Below are 22,341 nucleotides of genomic sequence, written 5' to 3'. Positions count from 1 at the left end.
AACCCACCGTATGGCAACCCCTTCATCCTTTTATCTTTGAGTACATGGGAGCTGACGCCATCAATATCCAACGCCAGGTAATTTACCTGATTGATAAACTCAATTTAAAAAAAGTCGTCCAAACACCTGAAAATTGGGTTGCGGATTATAAGGATAAATAAATATTCATGCAGTACAGTAACTAACCAGCAGTTTGAAAATTCTTTGGGTGGAGTAGACATGGCGGGCGGAATAGTCCCACCATTTTCACACCAGCGGGATTTTCCAGTCCCGCTGCAGCGAACAGAGATTTGGCTGAGCACCAAATTCTTCATTCTCGCTTGCAGCGGGAAATGGTTGGAAAATTGCGGCCCACGGATCTGCTTTCCCCGACTCTCACATTCATCTGTACCTGCCTGGTTCGATGCCTTTCTTCACCCTCCCTCACTGAAACTGACCCTCCTCCCCCTGCCCCCCCGGCCATTCCAAAGCTAGTACAACAGAAATTCCCATCCACTTGTCCATCTTTCACATCCCCTATTAGAATTATAAAATCCCTACAGTGCAGAAGGAGGCCATTTGGCCCATCGAGTGTGCACTGACCACAATCCCACCCAGGCCCTATTCCTTAACACCAAGTATTTTACCCTGCTTGTCCCCCAGACACTAAGGGGCGATTTAACATGGCCAATCCACATAACCCGCACGTCTTTCAGACTGTGGGAGGAAACCGGAGCACCCGGAGGAAACCCACACAGATGCAGGGAGAATGTACAAACGCCACACAGTCATCTGAGGGCAGAATTGAACCCGGGTTCCTGGCGCCCTGAGGCAGCAGTGCTGACCACTGTGCCGCTGTGCTGCCCGCGCATGGCCAATGCTGATCAAGCGTGCTTGCACTCTCACTATTACACACAATCAGGAGCCTCGCAGATCTGTGGTCAGCATAGACATTACCAGGCCACCCCCAACCCATCCTGTTAACCGCAGGCATTTTTCCCACTAATCCTCCTAACCTGCCCAACTTGGGACACGAAAGGGCAATTTAGCACAGCCAATCCACCTAACCTGGACCTGCAATTCTTTGGAGTGTGGGAGGAAACTGGAGCACCCGAGGAAACCCACGCAGACACGGGGAGAACATGCAAACTCCACACAGACAATGACCAAGACTGGAGTTGAATCTGGCTCCCTGGTGCTGTGAGGCAGCGGTGCTAACACTGTGCCACCGTGCTGCCCATACATGGGCAGTGGTGATCAAAGCATGCTTACACTGCCCCGAAACAGGTGCGCACAAGGACACATAATCACTGAGCGGTTTTAGGAAATGTTTGGTTGCAGAATTGTCGAACATCCCCCAGAAATTGTTTGAACGCACAGGGATACTACGCTGAGAAATGCGGCTCTTTGTCTACTCATACAGTTGATGCAACTTATTTATTTTTAAGGTTTTCCTGAAGCATTTTCAGGGACAGTAATATCGTTTTTGCAAAGCATTCTGATCAGAGATAAAATAATGAGGTTTATAAACCGAATTTATATTGGTTTCTACGTTAGAGAAAAATAATAACTCATGATTATTGGACCAAAATTCTTGACTTTTCTTTTAGGATTTTGGGAGGCTGGGATTGGTAGGTTTGCAAGTCCACTCATTGTGGGGAATGAGAATTACTCCCATCAATTTTGAATCTTCTCCCTGAATGACCTTCACTGCTCTAGGTTGCCCAAGATATATTTTCCATTAACTTGTGAAGCTCAAACAGAAGCACAGGAAATCAATCTTGGAAAGCCACACAGAACCGCCAATCTGACATAGGATTAAAAGCATAGAGAAAGAAAAGACTAATCCCTCCAGTGTCTGCAAATCCACTGGTCATTTCCAGACCAAAACAATCAATTATCACAAAATGTGAGATCAACCCAAGCAGCATTGCAAATAACACTTAAAAGCTAATTGGTCTTATTGAATCTTGGAGAGCAAATACACAAGGATGATTGAAATGTGTGAGTCTCAAACAGAATAACTTTTTTCTTAAGTCAGTTTGATCTTAACCCGTTAAGTTCTGCACAGAAAAAGACAGAACACAAACAGGCCATTAATGTTAAAGTAATGTCATGTTAGGCCAGGAAGGAATATCTCATAGAGGGATCAAAGTACAGAAGGAGACCATTCAACCCATCTGCACTGACCCCAATCCCACCCAGGCCCTATCCCCATAACCCCATGCACTTACCCCAGCTAGTCCCCCTGACACCAAAGGGTAATTTAGCATGGCCAATCCACTTAACCTACACATCTTTGGACTGTGGGATGAAACTGGAGCACCCAGAGGAAGCCCAGGCAGACATGGGGACAATGTGCAAACTCATGCAGGCAGTGAGCCAAGCCGGGAATCGAACCCAAGTCCCTGCTGCTGTGAGACAGCAGTGCTAACCACTGTGCCACCGTGCCGCCCCATCTCATAGGATGCGTTCCTATTCATGATGGAATTTTGTTAACTTGCTTTTATGTGCATGTATTTCTGGGATTCTAATCGAGGGTGTAATGACCTGCTGCCTCACAGCGCCAGGATCCCAGATTCAATTCCTGACTTGTTTCCTGCGGGTGCTCTAATTTCTTCCCAAAGAAGGGCAGGTTGAGTTGATTGGCGATGCTAAATTGACCCTAGTGTCAGGGGGACTAGCAGGATAAATGTTGGGGTTATGAGAGTACGACCTTGGTGGAATAATAATCGGTACAGACCCGATAGGCCTCCTACAGCATTGTAGGGATTCTATGACCTCAGTGAGGCCCATGAGGTTGACCTCTTGGAGCATGAGCTCCCTGATTGAGGTACTCAAGCCCAGATTGGTTCTGAGGATGAAAGGGTTGACGTATGAGGAGAGATTAAACAGTTTGGGCTTGTACTCTATGGAATTTAGAAGACTGAGAGGGGATCTGATCGAGGGATATAAAATTCTAAAAGGGATTGATAAAGTAAATGTAGACCAAATGTTTCCTCTTATGGGGTAATCTCAAACAATAGGTCATGGGTAAAGGTTGAAAGACGATAGAATTAAAACTGAGATCAGGAGGAGCTTCTGCTCGCAGAAGGTGGTGAATTTGTGGAATTAGCTGCCTCGTAGCATGGTGGAGCCTGAATCGTTGGATGGTTTCAAGAAGGAGAAAGATATGTTCCTAATAAAAAAAATAATAAAGGGACATGGGGAACAGGTGGGGAGGTGGATTTGAGCCCAGGGAGAGATCAGCCATGATCTGATTGAATGGCGAAGCAGGCTCGAAGGGCCGAATTTGCCAACTTCTGCTCCTAATTCCTATGTTCCTTTGTTCCTATTCAATAATTGTCTGCCAATCAAGGAATCTCACCTTTTTATATATATTGAGGAATGCCAGGGCTACTGACACTCTGGATTCTGAATTTATACCTTAGGAGTGCAAAGGTGTGCGGGCTAGGTTGATTGGCCATGCTAAATTGCCCCAAAATGTCCTGAAATGCGTGGGTTAGATTAACAGAGAACTGTCTAAGGATATGGGGGGTAGGGCCTGGGTGGGATTGTGGTCGGTTGCAGACTTGATGGGCCAAATGGCCTCTTTCTGCACTGTAGGGATTCTATGATTCTTTGAGTGGAGTTAAGTTTGTAAATAAAGGGATTCTGGTGAAGGGGCAATGGCCTATGAGGAGTTATATCAAAGGGCATAAGCCTTCTTGTGAAAATTAATTCTTAATAATCATGCTTTTGTAATTTACTTCAAAGATGTGTTTGGACACAAGCTCTTCCATATCATATTTTACAGTCTGATTATGTACTCCCTGATGTTTTAAAGATTTTTCTTTTAAATTGTAGATTTCCAAAATTACCTAAGAACACAGACAGGAAACACAACAACAGTGAATATTATTATCAGCACTGTTGACTACCTTCTGCGCCTCCAGGTAAAGCCAAGATATGCGATAAGGTTTTGTGAAATTCAGAACAAAATTGTTAATTTGTGTATTATTGAAAAAAGAGTCATCTTGTCGAAGCTTTTCATTTTGCACTCATCAGGACAGATGCAAGAATGCTAAATTTTAAAGGGAGCAATAATTTGTCCTGCATGTGAAAAGCGTGCTGATTGGTTGGCAGCTTGACTCTGAAAAGCTTTGACAATGTTCGAGATCTTCTGATCTCCAGATAGTTGAAGACCAGATGCATCCCCCAAGGTACATGATGCAAACCCTTGGAAGTCCCGATGCAGTGATTCTGTGGGAAATGCCCGAGAGGTTTAAATTCATGAAGGGCAATTGCCCAGCTCCCCAGGATCGTCCGGAGTCTCCAGCTCTCTGTTAGAGTCAGAGGGCGGAATTTTCCTGTCCCACCTGACCTGGGAATCGTAGCAGGTGGGGCGGATCATGCAATGGTCCATTGACCACAGGCAGGAATTTCCAGTCTAGGGGTGAGCACAGCCAGAAAATCCCGCCCAGGGCTTTGGACAGTTCCCACTTTCCCAACTAGATAATTACCCAGAAATGTTAGACAGACTAAAACACAAATTAAACACCTGGGTAACTGTACAACTGACTCGACAAACCTCCTCCCCTCATCCCCAACCTGACCTGACTAGTCCCCAATGTCTGATTCCCCATTACCCTTCAACTCCCCCAGCATACCCCAACATGATCTTACTAACCCCTACCAGCTGACTCCCCCAGTCACCTAACTCATCTCTTGATCCAACTTGACTATCTCCCAATACCCAACTCTTACTGACCTTGACTCCCCTCTGATCTGACATGACCCCAGCATCTTCCACCCTACCCCTTATCCGATTACCTTACACGCCCTACCCCCTCCCCACCTTACCCACTTAACCATTTCACTCCCTCGCCCACTTTACCTTCACTCTGCAAGTTTTCAAAGAAGTTTTGGGACATTTGAACTGTACCGACAGAATACCGCAGCGAGTGCTGGGGGTGTGGGTTTCTGTGTAGAATTGTTTTCTGATGTCACTGAGGTTCCCTGGGCTCAGTGAATTCTGCAGATTCTCCATCAGAAGATTGCCCCCAAAAATTGCAGGAAGGCAAGTTGGTATTATTCTATCTAATCAGGGTTAGAATGAGGGGTTTCTGATCCTGATCAGTGGGTTTTTTTTCCGCATTACTGAATTGGGGTGGCACAGTGGTTAGCACTGCTGCCTCACAGTGCCAGGGACCTGGGTTCGATTCCTGGCTTGGGTCACTGTCTATGGGGAGTCTGTACATTCTCCCCATGTCTGCATGTGCTTCTTCCCACAGAACGAAGGTTTACTGATTAGGTGCATCGGCCACACTAAATTCTCCCTCAGTGTACCCAAACAGGCACAGGACTATGGTGACTAGAGGATTTTCACAGTAATTTCATTGCAGTGTTAACGTAAGTCTACTTGTGACACTAATAAATAAACTTCAAACTTTAAAAACTGAACTTCTCTACCGCCGACTAAAAAATAATTAAATGTGGCTCCTCGGAAATTCTGAACTCTTGAAATGAACTTTTTCATTCTCTTCATTTGCTGTCTACAACTAATGAACAGATACCTTTCAAACTGGTCATTAGACAGGTGGCCTTCACCATACTTACAGTAAACTCCAGTAACAATATTGTGGACCTCAGTATTACAGGGTGCTAGTAACTATTCAAGATTAAAATCAAGTAGGAAAAGATTTTACCCATTTCAAGATATTTTACAGCCTTCTATAGCTCATTGTGCAGAACTACAGTCGAAAATGGGTTGCATGATTAAAACTTATGAATGTCGCAAGTAGGTTCACATTAACACTGCAATGAAGTTATTGTGAAAATCCCCTAGTTGCCACCCGCCGTCCCTTGTTCGGGTACAGTGGGGGAGAATTTAGCATGGCCAATGCACCTAACCAGCACGTCTTTCAGACTGCAGGAGGAAACCAGTGGGAACCCATGCAGACACGGGGAGAATGTACAGACACCAACCAGACAGTGAACCAAGCTGGGAATTGAACCCGGGTCCCTGGCGCTGTGAGGCAGCGGTGCTAACCACTGTGCCACCCTGATGATTAGGAATTTATGGTTCATTCAGATGTTTTCCTACCTGGAAGACAGGAATGGATACCTTTGCCACCTATTCTTGTGACTGGTCTGTGTTTAGAATTGAGAAGTGGGATTTTTAGGATATGTCAACAGATATTTTTGATGTTTCGCAAACAGTTTTGGGAACATGAGCTGGTAACAGAACCGATAGGGACAGTAATAGGAACAGTCAGAATATTCAGCATCTTATTCCAACCCTTTCCACTTTCTGCTCATGTGTAATCGACCTGAAATATTAACGTCCACCATTGTGTTAAAATCCAGGAGTCAATCAGTGATTTCTATTGGTATTACTCTGGAAAGGATGTCATGGATGGACAAGGCCAGCGGAACTTCTCCAAAGCATTAGCCGTGGCCAAACAAATCTTCAACTCACTCACTGAGTATATTCAGGTGAGACTACAGCTTCCTTACGTGTAGCCTGTACAGTAAAAAACAGACTCATTATGCATCAGATTAATTCCACGGGCTGAATTTAACCGGGTGCCTTACATCAGAATTAGGAGCAGAAGTTGGCAAATTCATCCCCTTGGGCTCTGCCATTCAATCAGATCATGGCTGATCTCTCCCTGGTCTCAAATCCACCTCCCCACCTGTTCCCCATGTCCCTTTAATCTCCTATTTTATCAGAAATATATCTACCTCCTTGGTCAATGCCTCCCAGGCTTAACAAATGAGAGACCAGGAGCTTTCCAGGACTGGCAGTGCCACTCGACACTCTGGTCACTGCCAGTACTGCAGGAAGACATCACGGGCTACATTGTCCCGAGATGAGATGAGGATGAATTTCTACAGCCAGAGGGTGGTGAATCTGTGGAATTCTTTGCCACAGAAGGCTGTGGAGGCCAGATCATTGAGTGTATTTAAGATACACTCTTAAAGGGGATCAAGGGATAGGGGAAAGGCAGGAGAATGAGGATGACAATCATATCAGCCATGATTGAATAGCGGAGCAAACTCAGTGAGCTGAATGGCCTAATTCTGCTCCTACAGCTTGTGGTCTTATGGTTTAGTTCAGTTGGCTGGACAATTGGTTTGTGATGCAGAGCGATGCCAACAGCATGGGTTCAATTCCCGTATTGGCTAAGAGTATTCATGAAGGCTCCACCTTGCCCCTTGCCTGAGGAGTGGTGATCCTCGTGTTCAGTCACAGTCATCTGGGACTATGGCGACTTTACCTTACCTATTCTTGTATCATGTGACAATATCGGAATGGTAAAGGGTGAACTGGATGAACCTCGGTCTTCTTGCAACTGACTATTCCTGTAGTTCTGGGAGCTGCATTGCTGTGGACCATCACTCTCAGCTTTAGTGGCTGAGATAGATAAAAATGTGCAGGGTTACAGGGAAAGGGTGGGAAGGGGGCCCGGATAAGACACTCTGAGCAGAGTTTTTCCCTCCTGCCCACCACGGGAATAGTAGTGGGTGGGGAACGGACCAAAGATCTGTTGAAATCAGGTGGGATTTTCCAGCTTTGGGGCAAGCACGCCCTCTGTTAGAGAGTCGGTGCAGACCTGATGGGCCAAATGGCCTCTTCTACTCTATGATTCTATAATAGAGATATTCAAGTTTAGATTGAATAGCGAGATGAAGGAAAATGAGTTGTGGGTATGGGGAAATATTGGTAAATATGATAAGAAATATCTGGTTAATGTTAACATGGAGCTGCTTGGACTATTCCTGTGTCCTCATTTTGACGTATTTAATGCACTCCTTTGATTTTCAAAATATATGTTTGTACCTGGCAGTTCACCGTGTGCAATGTAATTAACGATGAACTAAAACACACAAATTGCCTTTAAGTTCTGTCATATTCTGAAATCGATCTGTCTGATTTTAGGGCCCCTGCATTGGCAACCAACAAAGCCTTGCCCACAGCAGGCTCTGGGACGCTGTGGTGGGCTTCCTTCATGTTTTCGCTAATATGCAAATGAAGCTTTCTCAGGTACGTCCCTCGTTAAATTGCTGACAAACCGCAGGCTTCCGCTCTAATGCTGTCGCTTCAAATAAAATAGGCCGACATTGTTTATAGGCCCCAGGGGCTCCCCTTCATTAAGAGTTTAGCGTGCGTGAGGTTCCCTGGTCCTGATGCTATCTGTCGGATAATTGGAAGATGAAGCTGAACTGTCCTGAACTAAACCCCATGATCTTGTTTGGGAAAAAAAACTGAAAATGGTTAGATGCTAATGAGTGCTGGGGGCTATTCTGCGACTGAGTGCTCTTGTGGACAGTGGTATTGCCATTAATAACCTTTTCAGTTCAGTATAAAATGCAAAAGTGATCCCTGCCGCAATATGGTTTCAGAGAATCTAAAGTAAGCAGATATGGATTTTTTTTAATTAATTCATGGGACACGGGCGTCACTGGCTGGATGGGCATTTATTGCCCATCCCTAGTTGCCCTTGGAGGGCAGTTGAGAGTCAACCACGTTGCTGTGTCTCTGGAGTCACATGCAGGCCAGACCAGGGTAAGGACGGCAGATTTCCTTCATATTAGTGAACCAGATGGGTTTTTCCAACAATGGTTTCACGGTCACCTTTTAATTCCAGACTTTTTTTTATTGCATTCGAATTCCGCCATCTGCCGTATTGGGATTCGAACCTGGGTCCCCCCAGAACATCAGCTGAGTTTCTGGATCAACAGTCTAATAATATTACTCGGCCATTGCCTATCCAAGGTATAAAAGAGCCAGCAAAAAATATCACCGAATTCAAGAGTCAGAAATGAAGCCTAGATCCTTCCTGGTTGCTGTGGCCAGATGAGGTCCCAACCTCTAAGGTCAAGAAGAGACCATTAGTAATGATGTTGGCAACTCGCTGTAATCCAAGTATTTGGTTTTCATTGGCAGCAACAATCCTAAATGCAGCAATGACACAGATGCTTCAGTAAGATGTTTGCACAGTGTTATTTTTTTGAGGGGGAAATGGTGTGGAATTTGCTATGTTTAACACCTCAATTTCCTGTGAATGTACCATGGCCCAGCACATATACAGCACTGCCCCTGCTGTTCCCATTGTCAACCTCAACATCTATTTTTTTTTACACTGGGAGTATTTCTGTTTAACCTTATGAAATAAGTCGGCAGATGTCAATGTCCCTTCACCAGATTCCCTTATATTTCCAAATTCTACTATAGAGGGTGGCACAGTGGCATAGTGATTGGCAGTACTGCCCCACAGCACTGGGGACCCGGGTTTGACTCCTGGCTTGAGTCACTGTCTGTGTGGAGTTTGCACATTCGCTCTGTGTCTGCATGGGTTTCCTCCGCGTGCTCCAGTTTCCTCCCACAGTCTGAAAGACGTGCTGGTTAGGCGCATTGATGCGAACAGGCGCCAAAGTGGCAATTTCATAGTAACTTCACTGCAGTAAGCCTTACTTATGACTAATAAATAAATAAACTTTAGTTGATAGATTGTTACAGGTTCTGTGTCAGTACCCTGAGTTCAAGGAGACCTGATGCCCCCATTTATATATACAGCCAAGACTCCAAGGGCAGGTGATAATGAGCTCACTCCGGGAGTGAATAGTCCAAGAAGCCAACCCCATGGCCTCATTGAAGTCATTATAGTCTATGTGAATGAGATGCAGATGCTGCTTTGATGAGCCAGGTCACCTCTCCTTGTATATTTTTTCATTCATTTGTGGGCCATGGGCATCGCTGGCTGGCCAGCATTTATTGCCTTCCCTCGTTGCCCTTGGAGGGCAGTTGAGAGTCAACAACATTGCTGTGGCACTGGAGTTACATGTAGGCCAGACCAAGTAAGGACAGCAGATCTCCTTCCCTAAGAGACATTAGTGAATCAGATGGGTTTTTCCAATAATTTGACAATGGATAGTCATCAGTAGATTCTTAATTCCCAGATATTTCTTGCTGAATTTAAATCAGCTGTGGCGGGATTCGAACCCGAGTCCCCCAGGACTGTTTCTGGATTAATAGTCTAGTAATATAGTTAATAATACCACTAGGCCATCATCTCCCATTATTTATGGAATGGAGTGCATAGCTTGCCATTGTAGATGAAATATCCCACGCAGCAATTTGATTTATTGCGAAATATCAGCAAGAAAGTTGTTCATGTAACCTTTAATTTTTTACCTGCAAAGCTTGAAGTTTTTGCTTTATTGAGGAGGATTTCTCTATGGGTAAATCTAGCCGACTGGAACCAATGGAAGTAATTCACTGGGACATGCCTGTCTGTAAGAGTGCTCCAGCGCACTTACAGACACCGACCACCAAAATGGATTGCCAGCCACAGGCTACATATTGTGATTAATGGACTGAAATTTACTGTCAGAGCACTGGTGTGATTAATGATGCTCAGCACAATGACTCCTGCACAAACGGCATAACAATCTCAGACTAGGGACAAATGCAAGATTAGACGCAGAAACCAGAAGGGTTGCTGATCGAGCTGCAGTGCTCTGCTGGCAGCGTCACAGGTATGAAGGGTGGAATTATTCAGCCGTTCACCCCAGCCGGGATTCTCCGGTCCCGCTACGGCGAACAGAGACTTGGCTGAGCGCCAAATTCTCCGTCCCCGCTTGCGGCAGTGGCGCGTGAGCGTCTGGAAGATTTCGGCTGACGTTCGGGCAGACTGCCCGCTGCAGTTTCACAAATGGTGTGGAGGTGAAGCAATTTGCAAATCGCTAGAAACCAAACTCACCCCAGAAAGATAAGTCTTGTCCAACGGCACGATTAGTGATCGGTGAGCTGCTGCCGATCAAATCCTGGCACTGAAAGTTAGCTCCCTCAAGTCAGGGTGGCACAGTGGTTAGCACTGCTGCCTCACAATGTCAGAGACCCAGGTTCAGTTCCAACCTCGGGTCACTGTCTGTGTGGAATTTTGCTTGTTGTAAAATCATAGAATTCTACAGTGCAGAAGGAGGCCATTTGGCCCATCAAGTCTGCGCCAACCACAATCCCACCCAGGCCCTATCCCCATAACCCCATGCATTTACCCTAGCTAGTCCCCCTGACACTAGGGTCAATTTAACACAGCTAATCCAACTAACCTGCACATCTTTGGAGTGTGGGAGGGAACCTGAAGGAAACCCATGGGGAGAATGTGCAGACTCCACACAGACAGTGACCCGAGGCCGGAATCAAACCCGGGTCCCTGTGGAGCACCAGACCTAACCAATGTGCCACTGGGACAAGTAGACTTATATTAACATTGCAATGGAGTTACTCTGGCGCCTGTTCGGGTAGACTGGGGGAGAATTTAGCACGGCCAGTGCATCTAACCAGCACATTTTTCGGACCGTGGGAGGAGACCAGAGCATCCGGAGGAAACCCACGCAGACATGGGGAGAATGTGCAGACTCCACACAGAGAGTGACCCAAGCCGGGAATTGAACCGGGACCCTAGCGCTGTGAGGCAATAGTGCTAACTACCGTGCCACTGTGTTGCTCTGAGCTGTGGGTTCCATTAGTCGACGTAACATTGAGTTACTTTTAAGATAATGAGGCGAGAGATTCTGGGAGGTCAGAATTCCGATTCCTTTCTGCCTGATCTGATATCAATAAATAACTAAGAGAATGAAGTCATGTTTATATTTTGCAAGAGTTGGTTTGACTCTACTTGCTGAAGGCTTTCTGAGTGATAGTATTTAACGTGATCGTCATCCAGGGCTTAAGTGTGTATGTATGTTAAAGCACAGTGATATTGAAATATTTTGATAGATTTTAGCTTCAAAGCGATTTTTTTTTTCCTCCTCCCTCGACCTTTCCAAGTGTCAATTCGCATCAGGAAGATTAAGCAAATCGCTGTCGGCTTGCTTCTTTTTCATCATCAAACAAAAATGAATCAGTAAATGAAATGAAATGTCTACATTTGTTTCTAGGATTCCAGCCAGATTGAGCTGCTGAAGGAGTTATTGGATCTTCAGAAAGACATGGTGGTGATGTTATTGTCACTGCTGGAAGGTTAGAATTCCTTGCATGCTGTGATTGTATAGAGATTTAGTTAGCATCTGCTTCAGTAATGGTAGAGTATTAAATAAATGCTGTGAAGAAGCCCACCTCTCAAAGTATATTTATATAGTCAATATTGACATTGTCTACCTTTTACATCTAACTTTTAACAGCAATATTGTCCAGTTCTGGAGCATGGTGACGCAGTGGTTAGCATTGCTGCCTCTCAACGCCGGGGACCCAGGTTCAATTCCAGCCTCAGGTCCCTGTCTGTGCGGAGTTGGCACCTTTTCCCCCCTCCAGCTGCTCTGGTTTCCTCCCACAGTCCAAAGATCCAGGGACTCGGGTTCGACAAATGAGCGACACCCAGAAAGAAAACCCCACACAATTGCGTTCATTTCTGTTGCAATAAACTTACAACTTGCATCAGTTTTATGGATTGGAGATACTTTGTGAATTGAATTTGTTGGTTTCGAAATTTTATAGATAATGGTTGTGGATTCCTTGAAATGCTTGCCTTTGTGTTTGTGTCCATCTAAATTTATTGTGCCCTTCTCTCTCCAACCTTAGGTAATGTCGTAAATGGAACAATAGGTAAACAGATGGTGGACACCTTGGTTGAGTCCTCCAGCAATGTGGAAATGATCCTGAAGTTTTTTGACATGTTCCTCAAATTGAAGGAGATAACCACTTCCGATACTTTCAAGGACTACGACCCTGATGGCAAAGGGATGATGTCGAAAAAGGAATTTCAAAAAGCGTTAGAGAGTCAAAAGAAATACACACAGTCAGAAATAGAGTTCCTACTGTCTTGCGTTGAAGCAGATGAGAACGATATGTTTAACTATATTGAATTTATTGATAGGTTCCATGAACCAGCCAAGGATATTGGATTTAACGTGGCTGTGTTGCTGACCAACCTCTCTGAGCACATGCCCAACGACAACCGCCTGACCACCCTTCTGCAGCCGGCGCAAAGCGTCCTCACCTACTTCGAACCCTACTTAGGGCGCATTGAGATTATGGGCGGCGCAAAACGCATCGAGAGGGTCTACTTTGAGATCAGCGAGTCGAGCAGGACGCAGTGGGAGAAGCCGCAAGTCAAGGAGTCCAAAAGGCAGTTCATCTTTGACGTGGTGAACGAGGGAGGGGAATCGGAGAAAATGGAACTCTTTGTGAATTTCTGCGAGGACACCATATTTGAAATGCAGCTGGCCTCGGAGATCTCCGAGCCCGATTCGGCCGAGCGAGCAGACGATGATGATGAAGATGAGTCCGCCCCGACTGAAGAGGAGGAGGACGAAGAGGTGCCTGAATCCTCGAGCGCCTTCGCAGCCGCCTGCCACAATTTCAAAATTAGACTCCTCAAGTTTTTCAGCATCTTCACAATTAAAAATATCAGAAGGCAATACAAGAAGGTGAAGAGGATGACGAACAAGGAGTTACTGATGGCATTTTTCTCCTTCTTCTGGACTCTGTTCATTAGCCTCGTCTTCTTCGTTTTCAACCTCGTTAAGGGGCTCTTCCAGATTGTGTGGAGTGCCATGTTTGGCGGTGGCTTGGTCGAAGGTGCCAAAAACATCACAGTCACTGACCTGTTGGCCAGCATGCCCGACCCGACACAGCTCGGAATTCACGGGGACGTGACGGAGTCGGAGAGAGCAGAAGTCCCTGAGGCAAGCATTGTGGCAGAGCTCGAGACGATCGTCCAAGGTGAGAAAAGTGAAGCTGATATAATGCCCGATATATTTGGTACAGGTACACGGAAAGGAGGCAAAGCAGGGGGTGACATGCACGGAGGCCTTGGTGACGTTTCCGAAATCATAGGGACAGAGAGCCCTCCGAGCATCGAGAAAGCACTGAGGCAACAGAAGAAAGCGGAGGTAGGTGTTAAAAATACTTTCCACGTTTCAGAACTTGCGTCTGGGAAATATTTCCATTTTCACGCCCAATCTTTCTCCTCAATTGCAAGGTTGAACTGAAGAGCAAAGTGGAAAGTAAAACGGAGGCTGAGAAGGCTGAGTAAGTTTCCCCTTGCCCCACGTGAACGCCCCTGCAAAGATTTTCCGTTAACGTTGCGAGCTGTTGCCAAGTGTGTGACTCCTGGTGTGTGCTCTTGTTCTGGCAGCACGGAGGACGGTGAGAAGGAGGACAAAGCCAAAGAGGAACAACCAATCGAAAGTGAGGGAACAGAGGAAAGGGGGAAGAAGAGGCGACGTGGACAGAAGAAGAAAGAGCCTGAGGCGTTCTTGGCAAACTTCTGGGAGGGACTGGAAATTTACCAAACCAAAACTGTGGTACGTAGCTAGAATTTGGACTTCAGTCCTAGAACATACCATATAACATCAGATAATGTGCAAAGTCTGCACATTCTCCCCGTCTCTGCTTGGGTTTCCTCCTACAGTCTAAAGATGTGCAGTTTCGGTTGACTGGCCATGCTAAATTGTCCATTAGTGTCAGGGAATTTGCAGGGTAAATATGTGGGGTTACAGGATTGGGCCTGAGTGGGATTTTGGTTGGTGCAGACTCGATGGGCCAAATGGCCTCATTCTGCACTGTCGGGGTTCTATGATTCGATGAAAAGCCAAATACTCCAGATGCTGGAATCAGAAACAAAGATGGAAAATGCTGGAAAGAGACCCAGGTTCGATTCCCGGCTTGGGTCACTGTCTGTGCGGAGCCTGCACGTTCTCCCTGCGTCTGCATGGGTTTCCTCCGGGTGCTCCGTCTTCCGCCCACACTCCAAAGATGTGCAGGTTAGGTGGATTGGCCATGCCAAATTGCCCCTTAGTGTCAGGGGGACTAGCTAGGGTAAATGCATGGGGTTATGGGGATAGGCTTGGGTGGGATTGTATTTGGCGTGGACTCAATGGGCCAAATGGCCTCCTTCTGGACTGTAGAATTCTATGAAAATCTCAGCAGGTCTGACAGCATCTGTGAGGAGAGAATAGAGCTAACGTTTCGAGTCTCGATGACCCTTAGTCAGAAATTTTGACTAATTTTTCATTGTTAAATGAACAGTGTTACTTCCTTGGATATAACATTGATCTAACACTGCTTGAAAATGATTTTGCCCACAGCTGCTGAATGTAATATAAGATGAGGAATTTTTAAAAATACTATGATAAACTTCTGTTGTCTCCAGGTTCCTGCTTTCTCAATATCTTGACCACCTTCCTATCTTCCATCCATCATTAGTTTAAGCTCAAAGGGAAAAACACTGCTATGTGTATCCTATCTCACACCATCTGCTGTTCATCCATCACATGCTGATGTATTTTGGCTCCTGTCCCCTGGTGCCTCCAGTTTAAAAATCTCACTGTTGTGTTTAACTTCCTTCAAGAACTTGGGGTGGGTTATCCTGTCCCGCCTGTCACGGGAATTGGAGCGGGCCAGCGGTGGACCATGGATAGGTCCGTCGACTTTGGGCAGGAATTTCTGGCTTCGGGGCGAGCGTGACCAGAAAATCCCAGCCCTTATCTTCCCTATCCTTCTCCAGCCTGACAGGATTCCCTTCCCTTCCCAAATTGCCTCCACCTTCGACAGGGCCTCAACGCCCACTGTCTTATAGCTTTTGACCCCAGAAAAGAGGCCCCAGTTTTGTTAGGATATGAGATCAGAAACACCAAGGTGTATTGTGAAGTTAGACTAGATCCCAATTATTTGCTATTTTGGCAGCACTGTGAGGACGTAGTATTTCACCAAGAATGATGCTGTTGACACAGTCGGAAGCTTTTGTCAAAATAAAATGTATTCACCAACACTGCTTAACTATAACAAATGAATCAGTTTAATATTTAACAAATGAACAATACTTATATATGACATGATACATTTCTTAACTGCTAAGCTGTCTCTATTAGTTCCAATTTAAGCAATCTTCCTCTCACAGACTCAAACCCCCTCTTCAAAATCAGTTAACAACACACAGGCTTATGTGCTTGTAATTAGGTTGACAGTTCTAGAGTTCTCAGAGCGCTTCAGGAGATAGAGACAGAGAGAGAGACGTCATGTTTCTTTCAGAACTAAGCAAAAACTGACGGTTTTAAAAGAACAGAGAAACTGTGTTTTTCCCTGCAAGCTTGGCTCTTCCTATTAATGCGTGACTCTGTCTCCGTCAATCAACCTAATCAAAAGCCTACTCTGAAACCTCAAGGGGAAAACCAATGAAGCAAAATTGCGTTAGCTCAGATTAAAATAAACACATCCCTAGCTAAAATCAATCATTAGCCTGCATGCTTATCATGTGAGCTACATGTTTTGCAGACTAATTGGCACCATGTGAAATGGCTCAATTTTAAACATACATGTCATAAGGAACATGCTACCAATACATTTCGTAAAGGCGCAACATCATCACAAAAGTGAAAGTAAGACTGGGTCATATGAAACACTCCCATTCTATTGCTATGCTGCAATAAAGGCATATTATAATGGCTAATAAGGCACATATAAAACTCAAAGTTATTTAATATTTTTTCTGTATATAATGTAATTGTTACCTCAATTAACGAGTTCAGTCCAGGGCTGAAATTATATTGAATTGAGAATGGGGCATCATCACTATCCTACTAGGCAATTAACAGGCAAGGGTATGATGGGTTGTGGGGAAATTTAAAGGTGGCCAATTGTATCTTAACTTAGACATTCCAAACTTGCAAAGCTAATATCTCTGTGCAAAGACGTAACAAATTTATTTTACATAGAACAAATAAACATACATACAGCTGACCAGAGACTCTCAAAGGGTTAAGTAGCTGTAGGTGTAGAGCTATAGAACTACTCCAAAAGATGTGATGTACACAGTCAAATACAGATCAATTATAGTTTTTTCCTAATCAATAATTCTGGCTTTCATTAGCTTAAAATCAATTTTATTTAGTAATCATGCATCAATACAAATCTCTGTCAAGTACCTCAGCCAACCACATGATACTTAATAACATGGTGATATTTTGTTTGTCCGACAAGTCTGGACATTGCCTCCCTGCTTGGCTCCAACTATATTTCCCTGTTGCCTGGTAATGGCAGATGCTACCATAAGGTCAAAGTGAATGTTCTCGCCGGCTCACTGCCAAGTTGAATAAACATGCATCCAGGGGCATATCTAGCCTTGTGTCAGGGCAATGAATACATCTATTCGTTAATGTTGCAAAGTATGTTCCCTCATGGGAATCCTCCTGATAAGACTACTGCTAACTAACTGGTTCCCAGACCTCTGGATTTAAACTATTGACATTTACCACCGTGCCTTTCGGTAGCTTTGCTTGGCTAAAGTGATCAATGCATTTAAAATACGTTTAAAATATCAGCACATATGTTTAAAAACTATAACTACTTGTTCTGATTCATTTACTGCATTCACATATGTGTAAACTGTTCATGTTAACTTGTCTAAGAATCATTTAACTCCTTACTGACCTCCTGTCCTCTGAGACCGAATTCTGCTTACGAATCTTATTAGCCGGTTAGGAATCCCCTTCTTCAAATGGTAACTCTTCAATAGCTGAAGTGTAAAATGAGATGAGTGTAAATATGACAGTTTTTATTGGGAAATCATTCACCGAAATCTTGCTGCCACCCATGTTGACGGGATCTTACGGCCCCTGCAATGGTGCACCTCGCTGTGGCTTTTCCAACGGTGAGGGGTGTGAATCTACCGTTGACAACAGCAAGACCGTAACATCCCACCGATAGTGAGCGACGTGCCACCCATGCCACTGTCAAATACACTGTGAGAGGGAGAAAAATCCTGCCCATTATGTGTCAACCCATTCAAACATTCAACACGGGTTCATTGTCACGTACCTAAACAACGGTTTTCAATGGTTACAGGCAGCACGCTAGCACAGTGGTGAGCACTGCTGCCTCACAGCGCCAGGGACCCAGGTTCGATTCCAGCCTCGGGTCACTGTCTGTGTGGAGGTTGCACGTTCTCCCCGTGTCTGCGTGGGTTTCCCTCAGGTGCTCTGGTTTCCTCCCACACTCCAAAGTTGCGTAGGTTAGCTGGATTGGCCATGATAAATTGACCCTTAGTGTCCAAAGGTATGAGGGTTAGGTAGATTGGCGGCGCTAAATTGACTGTTAGTGTCAGGGCGATTAGCGGCTAAATACGTGGGGTTAGGGGATAGGGCCTGGGTGGAGGCTCGATGGGCCGAATGGCCTTTTCCTGCACTTTAGGAATTTTACGGTTTTATTAGCTTGTGATAAAATAAGATTCGTGTGTAAAACATTGAGTTAAATTGTTCTGAGCTTCTGAGTAGATACTGGTATATCATGAGCAAATTATTTTTTGTTTCAGAATTATCTTGCCAGGAATTTCTACAACCTGAGACTTCTAGCTTTGTTTGTTGCGTTTGCCATCAATTTCATTCTGCTCTTCTACAAGGTAATGGAAATCATCTCAACAGTTTTGTTTTGTTTCTTGCATTGTTTTAATTTTGCATTACGTGCGAACACACTCTCAATAAGTAACAACAGCTCGTAATGAGTACGGAAATAAGAACAGTGCTTTACTCTCTGTAACAGAATATGAAGGGTGCTAAAGTAACTAGTTTCCAACTAGCCAGAGAAGATTAAACCAATCAACAAATCGCGTAAGGTGAGGTAAATGTACAGCAACTCAAGAATGAAGAGCAGGAATAGGCCCCTCGAGCCTGCTCTACCACCATTCAGTAACTTCGTGACTCATCTGATTATAACCTCAAGAGCACTTTGCTGTCTTCCCCCTCATAACTCTTGAGATAAAAGCAAATTACAGCGGATGCTGAAACAAAAAGAGAAAATGCTGGAAAATCTCAGCATTTGATTTGATTTAGTATTGTTACATGTATTGGAACACAGTGAAAGGTACTCTTTCTTGCGCGTTGTACAGACAAAGTATACCGTTCATAGATTACAGAGGGGAGAAGCAAAGCAGAGAGTGCAGAATATAGTGTTGGAGTTACCACTATGGCGTGAGGAAAAGTCAGCTTAATATGCGATTTGATTTATCGTTGTCGCATGTATTAGTACACAGTGACAAGTATTGTTTCTTGTGCTGTACAAGACATACCGTTCATAGAGTACATGGGGGGGAAGGAAAGCAGAGGGTGCAGAATGTAATGTTACAGTCATAGCTAGGGCGTAGAGAAAGATCAATTTAATATTTGATTTGATTTATTATTGTCATATGTATTAGTACAAAGTGAAAAATATTATTTCTTGCATGCTATGCAGACAAAGCATACCATTCATAGAGTACATAGGAGAGAGGAAAAGGAGAGGGTGCAGAATGTATTGTTACAGTCATAATGTGAGTGAAAGATAGAATGAGAAGGTATGCTCGGACAGCCCAGAAGAAACCACCACACTCCAGTGCCATCTTCAATCAAAACAGCAGGTCTGACAGAATCTGTGGAGAGAGAATAGAGTCAATGTTTTGAGTCTTGAGCTCTGATGAAGGGTCATCCAGACTCGAAACATTGGCTCCATTCTTTCCCCACAGGTGCTGTCAGAGCTGCTGAGATTTTCCAGAATTTTGTGCTTTTATTGTCTTCCCATAGCCCTCGACTCCCCAGTCGATCACAAATCTACCTAACTCATCCTTCACTACTCTCTGGGAAAGAGATTTCATGATGTGGAGATGGCGACATTGGACTGGGGTAGGTACAGTAAGAAGTCTCACAACACCAGGTTAAAGTCCAACAGGTTTATTTGGTAGCACGAGCTTTCGGCGCACTGTCCCTTCATCAGGTGAGTGGGAGTCATGTTCACAAACGGGGCATATATAAACACAAACACAATTTACAAGATCATGGTTGCATTGGTTAATGGCACGTGTACTGGTTACATGTTCTCCCTGTATCTGTCTGCGTTTCCTCCAGTTCCCTCCCACACTCCAAAGATGTGCAGGTGAGGGTGCATTGACCATGCTTAGTTCTCTCTGTGTACCCAAACCGGCACTGGAGTGTGGCAACTAGGGGATTTTCACAGTAACTTCATTGCAGTGTTAATGTAAGCCTACTTGTGACACTAATGAATAAACATTAGACTTAATTAATGCTTTAAATTAAAGGGAAGTTTGTTATAATTCAGAGAATTAGAAAGCACTTCAAAAAGCTGCATAAGATGGATTCAAATTACACTTTATGAAACTTATGAAAGTTCTATCTTATTAAGTACCTGAGCACAGGAATAAATGTCAATTTGAATTTTTCATGCATTATTTAACAGTTAATTTCTGCATGCGTCTGCGTAATTTGAGACATAATAATTACACCTTCTTTGATCCATCGTAACAAAAGAATTGCTAGTTGACATAATCAAGATTCATCCAGTTCACCTTCAACTTGATGGGCTCTGGATGATGCAGTGTTAGCGGTTGATGGAGCAAAGCTTCTCTCTCCATTAATCTACAGCTGACCCATGGAGTGAGGAGACACGATAGCGCTCTCTAAAAAATGAGGGATATTACTGCAGGAAATGAGCTATTTTATCTTGGCTGATAACAGTGGGAGAATTCAACAAACGAGAAAAAGGTTTCCTTCCACTGTGGACAAATGATCCAAGATGGGATTAGCCTCGGAGGCACTTTTTAAATGATTGATAACTGTTTGAGGGTTTTACACAGATAGGAAAAACCACAAGATTTTGTTTTCAGAACAACAATGAAAATAGGCATTCCTTGAAAGGGAACCACCAGAATGGTCATCAGTCGACTCTGGATTAATGGGGTCAGATTCTTCTCATACCAGATTTTTTAAAAATCCTACAGTGCGGAAAGAGGCCATTCAGCCCATCGAGTCTGCACCGACCACAATCCCACCCAGGCCCTATCCCCATAACCTGACTTAGTCCCCCCGACACCAAGGGGCAATTTAGCATGGCCTATTAACCTAACCCACGCATATTTGGACTGGGGGAGGAAACCGGAGCACCCGGAGGAAACCCACGCAGACACGAGGAGAATGTGCAAACTCCGCACAGTCAGTGACCCAAGCCGGGAATCGAGCCCAGGTCCCTGACACCGTGAGGCAGCGATGCTAACCACTGTGCCACCGCGCCGCCCCTCGAAGGGGAATCACCAAATGGTGTTGAAAGAAGGTTTCCTGACAGAATAATCATCGGTCGACTCTGGATGAATGGGGTCAGATTCTTCTCGCAGTGGGTTTCATGTTCTTACAGTAACTTGGAAAAGCCAGTTGGATGAGTTAACCTTTGGAAAACATACATGGAAAGCCAGTGAATTAAAATGCATTAGCGAATTGCTGAACCTTCCAGTCAGTTCAAGGGAATTGTTGGCGTGGATTCCATTTACAGTGTTCAAACTCTAACCTGCTGTGCCACTTTGAAACATTAAATCCTTTTAGTGAGGATCTCACCCCCTCAAAAGAGGGAGCAGTCTATGGGTGACAGGGTGGCACAGTGCTCAGCACTGCTGCCCCACAGCTCCAGGGACCCGGGTTCACATCTCGGCTCAGGTCACTGTCTGTACGAAGCCTGCATGTTCACCCCGTGTTTGTGTGGGTTTCCTGCGGGTGCTTGTACCTGTACCCAAAGATGTACGGGTTAGGTTGATTGGCCATAGTGAATTGCCTTTTAGTGTCGGGGGGACTAACAGGGTAAATAAGTAGAGTTATGGGGACCGGGTCTGGGTGGGATTGTGGTCGGTGCAGACTCAATGGGCCAAATGGCCTCCTTCTGCACTGTAGGGATGCTATGTTTCTAGCCAGCATTGAATTTAAAAATGGTGACACAATGGTCAGCAATGCTGCCCCACAGCAACAGGGACACAGGTTTGATTCCTGGCTAAGGACTCTGTGCGAAGTCTGCACGTTCTTCCCATGTCTGCGTGGGTTTCCTCCGGGTGCTCCAGTTTCCTCCCACAGTCTGAAAGACGTGCTGGTTAGGGTGCATTGGCCATGCTTAATTCTCCCTCAGTGTACCCGAACAGGCGCCGGAGTGTGGTGACTAGGGGGATTTCATAGTAGCAGCATGGCAGTGTTAATGTAAGCCTACTTGTGACACTAATAAATAAATAAAAAATCTTTGTGTTATCTGGCAACTGGAATTCTCTGGTAATTGGAATTTTTATAAGAAGTCTCACCAGGTTTATTTGGTAGTGAACGGCACTAGCTTTCGGGGTTTGCCCCTTCATCAGGTGAGTCCGAGTTCTGATCACAAACAGAGCATATGAAGGCACACGCAGTTTACTGAATACTGATTAGAATGCGAGTCTTTACAGCTATTCAAGTCTTAAAAGGTGCAGACAATGTGAGTGGAGATAGCATTAAGCGCAGGTTAAAGAGATGTGTATTGTCTCCAGACAGAACAGTAAGTGAGATATTGCAAGCCCAGGCAAGTCATGGGGGTTACAGATAGTG

The 22,341-nt window shown here is 44.8% G+C and overlaps 1 protein-coding gene across 5 annotated transcripts in view; it reads left to right on the top strand.

Annotated features, from left to right (window-relative positions):
• ryr3 (ryanodine receptor 3) overlaps window positions 1-22,341 on the top strand; it is a 322,306-nt gene that overhangs the window by 271,091 nt on the left and 28,874 nt on the right. For all 5 annotated transcript variants that reach the window (XM_080203146.1, XM_080203145.1, XM_080203144.1 and 2 more), the window contains 8 exons: window positions 3,826-3,914; window positions 6,328-6,456; window positions 7,904-8,008; window positions 11,908-11,989; window positions 12,548-13,860; window positions 13,950-13,999; window positions 14,106-14,274; window positions 18,279-18,365. In XM_080203146.1, coding sequence (XP_080059272.1) covers window positions 3,826-3,914; window positions 6,328-6,456; window positions 7,904-8,008; window positions 11,908-11,989; window positions 12,548-13,860; window positions 13,950-13,999; window positions 14,106-14,274; window positions 18,279-18,365 — 2,024 coding nt within the window. The remainder of the gene's footprint in view (window positions 1-3,825; window positions 3,915-6,327; window positions 6,457-7,903; window positions 8,009-11,907; window positions 11,990-12,547; window positions 13,861-13,949; window positions 14,000-14,105; window positions 14,275-18,278; window positions 18,366-22,341) is intronic.

This window comes from Carcharhinus amblyrhynchos, chromosome 14 (genome assembly GCF_965287045.1).
Source record: "Carcharhinus amblyrhynchos chromosome 14, sCarAmb.v2.hapA, whole genome shotgun sequence".
Classification (NCBI taxonomy): Eukaryota; Metazoa; Chordata; class Chondrichthyes; order Carcharhiniformes; family Carcharhinidae; genus Carcharhinus; species Carcharhinus amblyrhynchos.
The sequence above is the reverse complement of the archived record's forward strand: the minus strand, read 5'-3'. Positions and strand labels throughout refer to the sequence as shown.